General features: G+C 43.7%; 2 protein-coding genes across 3 annotated transcripts in view; one reads left to right on the top strand and one right to left on the bottom strand.

Annotated features, from left to right (window-relative positions):
* Positions 1-111: 111 nt before the first annotated feature.
* cfap298 (cilia and flagella associated protein 298) lies at positions 112-2716 on the top strand. Its single transcript, XM_079282786.1, has 8 exons — positions 112-214; positions 595-783; positions 883-1050; positions 1322-1389; positions 1483-1641; positions 1823-1954; positions 2036-2131; positions 2256-2716. Exons 2-8 carry the CDS (start codon positions 645-647, stop codon positions 2364-2366), a joined length of 873 nt encoding a protein of 290 aa, XP_079138912.1. The 5' UTR covers positions 112-214; positions 595-644; the 3' UTR covers positions 2367-2716.
* Positions 2717-11126: 8410 nt separating this feature from the next.
* eva1c (eva-1 homolog C (C. elegans)) overlaps positions 11127-11998 on the bottom strand; it is a 6668-nt gene continuing 5796 nt past the window's right edge. For both annotated transcript variants that reach the window (XM_079283051.1, XM_079283052.1), the window contains exon 8: positions 11127-11998. This exon is cut by the window's right edge and continues 438 nt beyond it. The gene's annotated coding sequence lies outside the window, so the exon portion shown is untranslated.

Here is an 11998-nt window from a genome sequence, read left to right as displayed (position 1 = left end):
GCCACAGTGTTACCATTACGTACATCTAGAGGGCAGTAGCAGGGCTTGGATTGTTCTAACCGGCCGTAAATAGGTCACACGACGAAGCCGCTGGACCGACCAATCCCCATCTGATCCTCATGCAATCTGTAGCCAGTAATGTAACGTTAAACAAGTTGTGAGCTCAGTCTCCACATCCGATGTGACGCATTGGGCCTGTCGTTTCACTGCACAGGTAACTGTTAAGTGTTACCATTTTCAGTCTCTGTGGAGAGCTGATTCTGATTCTGAAATTACCCTTTAATAGATTGAGATATTGGATGTAAACAGCTAGCAGTTAGCTAAGTTAGCTTATACTTATAGTTTATACGAGGGTCCTTGGACAACTATGGTCAAGTCACGGGAGAGAGGATGTCATGTTATAACTACAGATTGTAAAGCTGTATATTTGTGATTTTGGGCTGTACAAAACACACTGAATTCAACTGAATGCTAGCTAGCTAACAAAGCGCATGCGCACGACGGTTGCTATGGTTACATTGTTTCTCTAAGGATCCCGGGACACTCTGTTTACAACAAGTCCTCGTGTCGCTTTAAACTTGTTTCCCTAAACAGTCTCCTTTAACCGGCGAGGAGGTGGAGCGCTAAGTTAGCTACTTTGCGAGATGGTGCTGCTGCACGTGAAGCGTGGAGATGAGAGCGTGTTTCTGTTCAACACCACCGTGGACTCTCCTCTGGAGACGGCGATCCAGCAAATAGCAGCCATCTACAACGGGAGACTCAAAGTGGACAGAATATGTGCAGGTGAAGAAAATGACACAAACAAACCATTGACTGAACCTCATGTCAGCACTAAGGCAGTACATTGACAGTGATTTCCTTTGTGGATTCGTGTTCCCTCAGAGATCCCAGAGCTGGCCGACCATGGCGTCACACTGCCCCCCAACATGCAGGGGCTGACCGAGGAGCAGGTTGTGGAGCTGAAGCTGAAGGATGAATGGGAGGACCGGTGTGTGCCCAGCGGGGGGATGGTGTTTAGGAAGGATGAGATGGGGAGGAGGAACGGACACGGTGAGACGATGACTGTAGGCTACGTAGTTTAACAAGAAAATGATTCTTAACGTCATTAACGTTGTGAGGAAGACGGGATGTGTGGTTGTAGCTTTGAGCTGCAAACTGTCACATGGGTGGATGGAGATTTACCCCTCCTATTAAATCCCTCTTGTGACCTGGAAAACCTGCAATTAAAAAATGTTTTAATTATTTTAATTTCCATGCAAGCAGGAAAACATTAAATATTATATATTATAATCTAACAACCCATCTCTTTACTTTCTCCCAGCTCCAAATGATAAGATGAAAGAGGTGTTGATGAGAACCGTTGAGGAGGCAAAGGCGCTGATCTCCAAAGTGAGTATCAGTGGAGACACACAACTTTTTGATGGACTTGTTCAGCAAGGGTCAGTACTTTTTATTTAAGCCGTCTCTCTCATCGTCTTTCAGAAACAGGTTCAAGCGAATGTTTGTTTCACCATGGAGATGGTAAAGGAAGCCCTGGATCCGCTACGGGGTGCGGTCATGATCGTGTACCCCATGGGGCTGCCTCCTCATGACCCCATCAGGATGGAGTTTGAGGACCAAGAAGACCTTTCAGGAACACAGGTAAACAGCTGAACCTGTGGCCTAGCCGCTATTGACTGAAGCTTTCAGTCAACAACAAGGGCACAAGCTGCTTTAGCTACGGTACTTTTGTTTGATACATTTGGAGGTGACTCTGTTCTTCACTGCCTCCCTAATAATCTCTTTCCCTCCCTCCGTTCCGCTGCATCTGTCTGTACCTCAGGCATCTCTGCAGGTGATCGCAGAGGACGAGTGCCAGCTATGGTGGGCTGGCAAAGAGATGCAGAGGGGGAAAAAACTGCAGGACTACATTGGCAAAAATGAAAAGACCAAGCTTGTGGTCAAAATCCAAAAGGTGAGAGCCCATTTCAGCCAACCTGAAGGGAGAGCAGGCGGTGTATGTGTTGTTTTGTTTGTAATCCATTTTTCCCTTCAGAAAGGGCAGGGGCAACCGGCGAGAGAGCCTCTGGTCACCGATGAGCAGCAGAAACAGATGATGATGCATCAGTACAGGAGGCAGGAGGAGCTCAAGGTGAGGGAAAGGCCAAAGAGACGAAAACACTCACGGACTTTATAATAGATGCACGCATTAAAAGAAACATGGTCACGTTTGTACTGGATGTTCCTTTCTCACCTTCTCCTGGTAACATTTTCAGAAACTGGAGGAGGCGGACGACGATGGCCACCTGGACTCAGAGTGGACAGACAGACAGGCCCTCAGGAAACAGTTTCAAGGCCTCACCAACATCAAATGGGGACCGAGATGAGCACCTCTACCTCTACCTCTGGTCCTTTACAGCTCTGTATGCAACTGACTAAGCAGCCTTATTAACACAATCCTGAAATTAATGTGGCTGTTGTTCTAGGTCTTTTTAATTATACACAGCAGATGTGTTCAAATGCCTTGGAGAGCATGTGTTTCTAGACACACTTACATATTTTCTTCAACTGAACTGAAATGTGAAGAAGACATCTGGAGACATTGTATGACGGACGGAGGCCGATGTCATTATTTACGTGATTTAAATCTGATGCCTGTATTTCTTTACCAGATGTTTTCAACCTGTTGTAAAAGTTACATTTTTATTAAAGATGTGAAAAAAGAATTACATTTAAATTGAATCTGAAGTAAAAGAATCATTTCCAATCCAGCCTGTGCATAAACAATGGTGAAACATGAATGTATTCATGTTGTGTTGACAATCAACAAATGCTCAGAGGTAGTGAGTCAACAGGAGCAGTTTTATATCCCTGGGAGTGCAGGGGCAAGGATGCTACACCTTTCCTCTCTTTGTCTCCGCTCAGTTACACACACACACACACACACACCTCTGAAAGTCCGTGTTACTCTCAGGCAGGACGTTGCAGCATAGTCCATGGTCGTTCCAGCTCTCGTTCCAGCTCTCGTCCCAGCAGCCATGAGGAAGTTGTAGAGTTCAAAGTGAGAGTTTGATTCCACTCTGTGGAACTGTTGACGGAGTCGATGCAGTGAATCAGAGAGGAGTGGCTCTCTGGCCGGTTTCAAGGAACAGTGAAGAAAAAGGAAAAACATCCTGGAGACAGATCCTTCTCCATAGCTGCTCCCTCCCTCTGGAACGCTCTCCCAAAACACATCCGAGACTGCACTGACCTTTCCATGTTCAAATCACAAATCAAAACCCACCTATTCAGAACTGCTTTTAATGTGTGACCGATATTGTGTGTTTTAAAATTGTAGTGTACAGCGTTCTTTTATATGATTATTTTTATGTAAAGTGTCTTTGAGAATTATGAAAAGCGCTCAATAAATAAAATGTATTATTATCATGCATTATTAATCCGTCCATGGAGGAATGTGTTGTTAAATTACTTTCTAGGTTTTAAGGAGCGTCTTCAATGCAGTACAATGTGAAATGCACTGGGGCTGATAGAATAGCAGTTGAACTAAGGATATGAACAGGACGGACCGTGAAGATGTGTGTACGTGTGTGTGCTTGTTTATGTGTGTGTGTGTGCTGATGATGAGGAACAGTACATATTCAGATCTGTCGTGCTGTAAATGAAGCAGTGATGTCATGAATCTGTTAATTTACAAATTCACACAGTCTGAGATTTATTGCCAGCTGTCTTTTTTTGCATTTGTTTAAACTGTGTGATTATGTAATATTCATTAACGGTCCACGTACCGAGCTCTGATTGGTCAGTGTGTATTTGAAGAAAATTAATTAAATCACACGTTGCTGAGGGAGCAGAAAACGATCAGAAGGCAATTCAGTGGTGATATTTTGTCTTCAACACATAAATGTTGGAAAACAATCACTTGAGTCGTCTCCGTCCATGACTCACAACTGTTACATATGGACCAGATGGAAGATAACTGAAGATAGGAGTAATGATATACTATTTTATTCGTTTAAGGGCTTTTGTTACCCACCAAGTTGCAGCGGAACCGGATGTTTCTCGTAGAACCTGTCTGAATGGACTTTTATCTGTTCACCTTTTTTTCTGGATGTTTTGGAAAAGGAGAAAAACCTTTCAGATTAAGGTTTGGACATACAGGACTCAATGACACATGATACACATGAAAAAGACAGAGTGGGATAAATGTGAGATATGCAACTGTAAAGAAACTGTTGAACATGTTCTGATAGAGTGGAGGAAGTTCAGGGTGGAAAGAGAAAGACTGAAGAACAGAGTGGTAGAAATTGTCTCATCAATCGTGATTGCTTCCCCCAAGTACAATAGCACATCAGATCTGATCAGGTCGAGATGAGATGAGAACAGATATTTTGATGAGATGAGAACTTTGTGTTGAGTCACTTGATTTGGTCTCTGTCCTCCATCAAACAGTCAGGCAACGCTCTTAGAGATCTCCAGAGATAACAATGTCACATTGTCACATAGGGTTCTGCTAGAAATCCTTAATTACAAAAAGAGGATCAGATGACTACAGCGTCCAATACCGGGGTCTCCAGGCGGCATGGGGGTCTTTAATCAAGAAAATCCAATTATTTGTGTATATACATTTCCCACATAGTGATTACTTCATTAATTGTCCCGCCTTTATCTCCTCCCTTCCCATCCCCCCTAATAAGCAGCTCCTTTATCCAGCTCAACAAACACACCATAGGAGCCACAACCTGTTGATGTCGTCTTTGTGTTATTTAAACATGTCTTTGTGTTGAAATATGTAACACACAGCATGTGTTAAATGAGCTAACACACTGACTGTGTTGAAAGCAACACAAAATGTGTTGTCCTTAACTAGACAGGCAGGTGTGTTAAAAATGAACACATCATGTGATATTTTTAAACCCATCTGTTTTGAGAGTGCAGAAATACAGTACTACAGTAAAACTACTTTGTTACTTTCCATTACTGACTACATTTCAGGGAGTAATATCGTGCTTTCTACTTCACTAAATTTGTCTGACATCTTTAGCTGATTATAGAATATGATCAACAACGAACGCAACGGCAGCACCTGCCTTTGACTCAATACGTCTGTGTTGTTGACATATGTCTTGAGATGTCAGTAAAATGAAACCAGAATTTTGAACCCGGATTCAGATTTGTGTTCTGCCAACTAGCACATATTTATCAAGATAATGCCTCGTTGCAAAACAATTCATCAGGGAATGTGCTAAAGTTCACGTCACGGAGAATATGTGCAATGTACAGAGATGATATGAATCTGTGAATGTAGGTTTTATATGTTGAAACTTTGAGACATTGATCATGATTTTTGATTTAATGTTATTGTTCTTCTAGAAAGTTATTTTTGGTTATTTTGTAGAAATCAATTTCGTGTCATGACAAAGTTTTTTTAGTACTTCTTATTGTACTTTATAGAAATGAATCATCAGAACTTTATTCTGAGTTGAATCATGACAGCTCTTACAGAAAAATGATAAGGCAAGGCAAGGCAAGGCAAGGCAAGTTTATTTGTATAGCACATTTCAACAACAAGGTAATTCAAAGTGCTTCACATAAAACCATTAAAAGCATCAAAACATAAGGCAAAAGAAAAGGAGATTTAAAAACAATTAAAGAAACAGTGTAAACAGTGTAAGAAATAAGTGAGATAAGCTAATTGAATTACATTTTTAGTTTTTTTTCGATGTTATTGAATTAATTTTCACATGTTAAACTGGGGGAACCGGAGCACACCGGAGAAAACCCTTAACTACCATCACAGTAGAAGTCCCTCAGACTCACAAAGGCTCAAGCCTTCTAGCTGTCACACTGTTGACCTCAGTGGGGCAGAGCTCAACTCCTGCCCCATCGAGGTAAATGGTAAATGGACTGTACTGTAAAGCGCTTTTCTAGTCTTCACGACCACTCAAAGCGCTTTCACACTTGTCATCATTCACCCATTCACACCCATTCATACGCTGATGGTGGAGGCCATGCCCACCATCAGGCCTAACTAACATTCACACACCGTACGCACAGCTACGGGAGCAATTTTGGGGTTCAGTGTCTTGCCCAAGGACACATCGACATGCGACTAGCGGAGCCGGGGATCAAACCACCGATCCTGCTCTCTACTAAGCCACAGTCGCCACAGGTGACCTGCTGCTCCGCTGGTCTTGGTCCCTCTATGATGAAGGACAGAGGACACAGCAGGAGACTGCTTTCATTTTGAAGAAGAAAAAAAAACTCAAGCATTTTTTTCCCCCTCAAGATGAATACCGCATTAAAGAGATGTTTGTTGTTTTGATTTGGTGAAGTTGATATTCACTAAATGTAAGGTAAACCTTACCTTACCTTCACCTATATAACACCAGCCCTATTTCTATCGTTTGCCCACAGACGAGAATAACTTGCAAATGGTGCTGCAGTTTTTGGGTGGTGTCATCAGGTGATCTTTGACAGAGGAGGCAATGCAGTTCCCAAGTGCTGGTTCCTCTAAACGCATGGAAACCAACACCATTTCTACACTGCCCCACTTCTTACACAGGTCCTGGATAATGGCTTTGTCAAGTTCTTTGAACGTTTTTGAGGTTGGATCAAAATCGACACCCTGGACTTCGATCCACGTTCTTTCAAACAGATGCATAATGATGGCCTTGTAGTCTGCAGTGGTCCAGTTCATTTTGGCTTCCCTGAATATCAGCGAGACTAGCACCTGTACGAATATCTTAACTAATGTTTTCTTTCTATGATCCTGTGCTGTTGCACCTGGCGCAGGTTTGGCAGGTGCTTCCTCACATACTGAGCCAGGAGTTGCAGAAGGTACGTCGTCCTCAGTACTGTCAACCGGCAACTGAGTTGATGAAAGAGACTCAGGGTCTATTCTCTCACATACTGAGCCAGGAGTTGCTGAAGGTACGTCGTCCTCAATGCTGTCGACCGGCAACGGAGTTGATGAAAGAGACTCAGGGTCCATTCTCTCACATACTGAGCCAGGAGTTGCTGAAGGTACGTCGTCCTCGGTGCTGTCGACCGGTAACGGAGTTGATGAAAGAGACTCAGGGTCCATTCTCTCACATACTGAGCCAGGAGTTACTGAAAGTATGTCGTCCTCAATGCTGTCGACCGGCAACGGAGTTGATGAAAGAGACTCAGGGTCCATTCTCTCACATACTGAGCCAGGAGTTACTGAAAGTATGTCGTCCTCGGTGCTGTCGACCGGCAACGGAGTTGATGAAAGAGACTCAGGTTCCATTCTCTCACATACTGAGCCAGGAGTTACTGAAAGTATGTCGTCCTCGGTGCTGTCGACCGGCAACGGAGTTGATGAAAGAGACTCAGGGTCCATTCTCTCACATACTGAGCCAGGAGTTACTGAAAGTATGTCGTCCTCGGTGCTGTCGACCGGCAACGGAGTTGATGAAAGAGACTCAGGGTCCATTCTCTCACATACTGAGCCAGGAGTTGCTGAAGGTACGTCGTCCTCAATGCTGTCGACCGGCAACGGAGTTGATGAAAGAGACTCAGGGTCCATTCTCTCACATACTGAGCCAGGAGTTGCTGAAAGTATTTCATCCTCGGTGCTGTCGACCGGCAACGGAGTTGATGAAAGAGACTCAGGGTCCATTCTCTCACATACTGAGCCAGGAGTTACTGAAAGTATTTCATCCTCGGTGCTGTCGACCGGCAACGGAGTTGATGAAAGAGACTCAGGGTCCATTCTCTCACATACTGAGCCAGGAGTTACTGAAAGTATGTCGTCCTCAATGCTGTCGACCGGCAACGGAGTTGATGAAAGAGACTCAGGGTCCATTCTCTCACATACTGAGCCAGGAGTTGCTGAAGGTACGTCGTCCTCGGTGCTGTCGACCGGCAGCGGAGTTGATGAAAGAGACTCAGGGTCCATTCTCTCACATACTGAGCCAGGAGTTACTGAAAGTATGTCGTCCTCAATGCTGTCGACCGGCAACGGAGTTGATGAAAGAGACTCAGGGTCCATTCTCTCACATACTGACACAGGAGTTACTGAAAGTATTTCATCCTCGGTGCTGTCGACCGGCAACGGAGTTGATGAAAGAGACTCAGGGTCCATTCTCTCACATACTGAGCCAGGAGTTACTGAAAGTATGTCGTCCTCAATGCTGTCGACCGGCAACGGAGTTGATGAAAGAGACTCAGGGTCCATTCTCTCACATACTGACACAGGAGTTACTGAAAGTATTTCATCCTCGGTGCTGTCGACCGGCAACGGAGTTGATGAAAGAGACTCAGGGTCCATTCTCTCACATACTGAGCCAGGAGTTACTGAAAGTATGTCGTCCTCAATGCTGTCGACCGGCAACGGAGTTGATGAAAGAGACTCAGGGTCCATTCTCTCACATACTGACACAGGAGTTGCTGAAAGTATGTCGTCCTCAATGCTGTCGACCGGCAACGGAGTTGATGAAAGAGACTCAGGGTCCATTCTCTCACATACTGACACAGGAGTTGCTGAAGGTACGTCGTCCTCGGTGCTGTCGACCGGCAACGGAGTTGATGAAAGAGACTCAGGGTCCATTCTCTCACATACTGACACAGGAGTTGCTGAAAGTATGTCATCCTCAATGCTGTCGACCGGCAACGGAGTTGATGAAAGAGACTCAGGGTCCATTCTCTCACATACTGAGCCAGGAGTTGCTGAAGGTCCGTCGTCCTCGGTGCTGTCGACCGGCAACAGAGTTGATGAAAGAGACTCAGGGTCCATTCTCTCACATACTGAGCCAGGAGTTGCTGAAGGTACGTCGTCCTCGGTGCTGTCGACTGGCAACGGAGTTGATGAAAGAGACTCAGGTTCCATTCTCTCACATACTGAGCCAGGAGTTGCTGAAGGTACGTCGTCCTCGGTGCTGTCGACCGGCAACGGAGTTGATGAAAGAGACTCAGGGTCCATTCTCTCACATACTGAGCCAGAAGTTGCTGAAGGTATGTCGTCCTCAATGCTGTCGACCGGCAACGGAGTTGATGAAAGAGACTCAGGGTCCATTCTCTCACATACTGAGCCAGGAGTTGCTGAAAGTACGTCGTCCTCGGTGCTGTCAATGTCAATGCCCCCGTTGTAATCTGACTCATCCAACTTCTCCAGCCAGTCTGACACCTTAACCACAAAATTCGAACATTTGCCCGTTAAATGAGCATACATGTGAAGCTCTTCGAAAGTGTGCCATTGGGATATGGGCTTCAGTTCCTCTTGCTTTTCCAACGAATAAAATGCTGAAGGTACGTCGTCCTCGATGCTGTGGACCGGCAACTGAGTTGATGAAAGAGACTCAGGGTCCTCCTGCGGCTCCTCCTTATTTTTGATCAAAGGACGCAGCACGTTAGCTCCAATGACTGTGGTTGTCTCTGGACCCGTCACAACCAGCATCGGCACATTGAGTGCTTGTTCCGCCATGTCGATACTAAGTTTCGCTAGGATCCACCCACTGACATGCTCACACGGGACACCAGCTATAAATCGAATCAACCCTTGGCCGCTGTTTAGCTCGGCCAAAGGTCTGACCTCATTTGGCATGTGCAAATCTGTCCATGCAGTGTGTACATAGGACACTGACGATTCAGAACGCAACACCGCCTCCGTGTATATTCCGTTCACTTTACAAGAAACGGAATAATTGCAAGGCTCGATGGTGTAACCTGAGATAGCTTTTTTGGTGAACGAGTAAGCGAGGTCACGCATTGCATTCTGGCCAATTATAGGAATTTTCGGTGTTCTTCGCTCCACGACACGGAAATCTATTAAAGGATGCGTGTGGTAAAATGCGCCTCCATCAAATCTGAACCACAACTTGATCCCCCCAACAACTGCCACAGTCCTCCCATTTATCACCGCGGGAGGTTCGTCTTTGGATATCAAGAATTTTGGTGTTTTTATATGTTTCTGCCACCATGCTTTGCTGATGAGACATTCTTTATAGCCACAGTTCCACTCTGCTACTGTCCGAACACCATTTATAACACATTTAAGCCGATAGGGGGCTGTTTCTATCTCAATGACATCTGTAACATCTGTCACTGACGGTTTAGGAGAAATGAACTCATCTTTGATGCTCCACATTAAAGAGAGAAGGTTGTCTGTATCTATGCCATCACTGGTCTTCTTATATTCACCCACGTTCATTGCTGTTGCATTATTCTGGTCTGCCATCTTCGATGCTGGTTTTAAAAATCCTGAGGTAAAGATTTCAGATGTAATATATATGTTATTTAACATGCAGTGTAACAGTTAATTTAACATGTACTATCCTTTATGTCTTTTGACAACAATTCTCTGGGGTATATATAGATGTTCTGTCCTGTGATCACATGATCGTGACGTCATAAAGAACGTGGCGTCATAAAGAACGTTACGTTACTACGACATTTGCTTGTTCCACCGTTGCCAAGCAACGTTCTGTTTGGAGCCTCCCAGTGAGCACTAACCCGGATTTCATTACGTCTGTATACTCTGTTTACTGCTGGAACACGCATGCGCACGGACTCAGTGCATTTTTCTAAGTTAGAGAGGCTGGAGTGTATCTCCAGCCGTCGTTATAAAACGTTATAAAATAGAGTATTTAGGACATTTCACATGTAAAATACACGTGTATTTTCCGTATTTTTCTTATTGTCCGTAGTACTACGGACAGCGAGTGGGGCTGTACACAGTTTAAATGTGGAGGACGTGAGTAAAACGAAGTAATGTACTAATAAACATGGTCAAAACATTGTTGTTTGGCTTATAGCAATATACAAACAATATAAAGTATATACTGTGTAAAATCCAGTTCAGCAGCGTTCCGTTGAAGACACGTTTATACGTCTATGGTCTCCGGTGAAGAGATCTTCAAATCAGGTCTAAAAGTCAATGTGTTTTTCTAATACTTTTTTATTTACAGATGTCCAGCTTGAAAATGGCATATCTCCTGAAACCGGCTCCTGTGTGGCTTCCTGTGCGCTGCACACGGCACTAATGCTTAATCGAGTGAAATTCAAACGGGCCTCCCCCCCCCCTTACAGAAACGTAACCTACCAAGTTATCTCGGCTAAACATGATCATTGCACTCAATATTTCAGTTCATTAGTGCAAACTACTAAATAGATTTAGTCATGACACAGTTGTTTTACAAAACACGCAAGTATCAGTATGACTACTGAAAAGTTTAATTTGAAATAAATTCGGGTTTACAGTGTGGAGAGTTGGACAATTCAACCTTTTTCTACTTTGAATTGAAATGGCTCTTTATAGAGACGGTGATTAGTTCTGCTGGGTGAAATTCAAACACACCGTAGGCCTATAGTATTTATGGCAATTTTAGGGAACACTAATTATACTTTAGGAAAGATAACACTTTACACTTAGTATTTGTCCAGAATTTAAAGGACCATTCTGTTGTTAAATATATTCTAATAACACAAGGTGTCTTATGCACATTAATGTCATCTATACTGGCAGCTCTACCGATTCTTAAGCACAGTGTGGATATGATTGTTTATGGGAAAACACTTCCCTAATATAAAATTCAACACTTAAACACACCCATTTTCCTGGATGCTGTGATTAAACGTCTACACAAGAAACCACACCTTGATCCAGAGTCTCTAAATAATTATTGACCAGTCTCTAACCTTGTTAGTATCATTTCTCCTACCTGTAGGAATGCTTTGCTTGACTTAAAAAAAACCTTCTAGCTCAAGCGGTAAAGCAAATTGTTGACTCATCGAAACATCGGCAGTTTAATTCCTGGCTTCATTTAGTGGTGGATGTGAATAAATATAACATTTAAACAATTACAGAATTTATGTCACCGCCCATTTTACAGCATTAAACCCTGTTGGATCTTTTAAAAATGGATAGCACTGCAGTTTCATCCAAACATTACATTCTTCATAAACTGAGCTCTCCAGCAAACTGGCAGAACACTTACAACGCTTTACAATGTAAAAACAAAACAAAAAGAAGAAGAAGAAAAGGTTTCTTGTTTTGTTC

This window comes from Melanostigma gelatinosum (assembly GCF_949748355.1).
Source record: "Melanostigma gelatinosum genome assembly, chromosome: 14".
Lineage (NCBI taxonomy): Eukaryota > Metazoa > Chordata > Actinopteri > Perciformes > Zoarcidae > Melanostigma > Melanostigma gelatinosum.
This window is presented reverse-complemented; position numbering and strand designations above follow the sequence as displayed.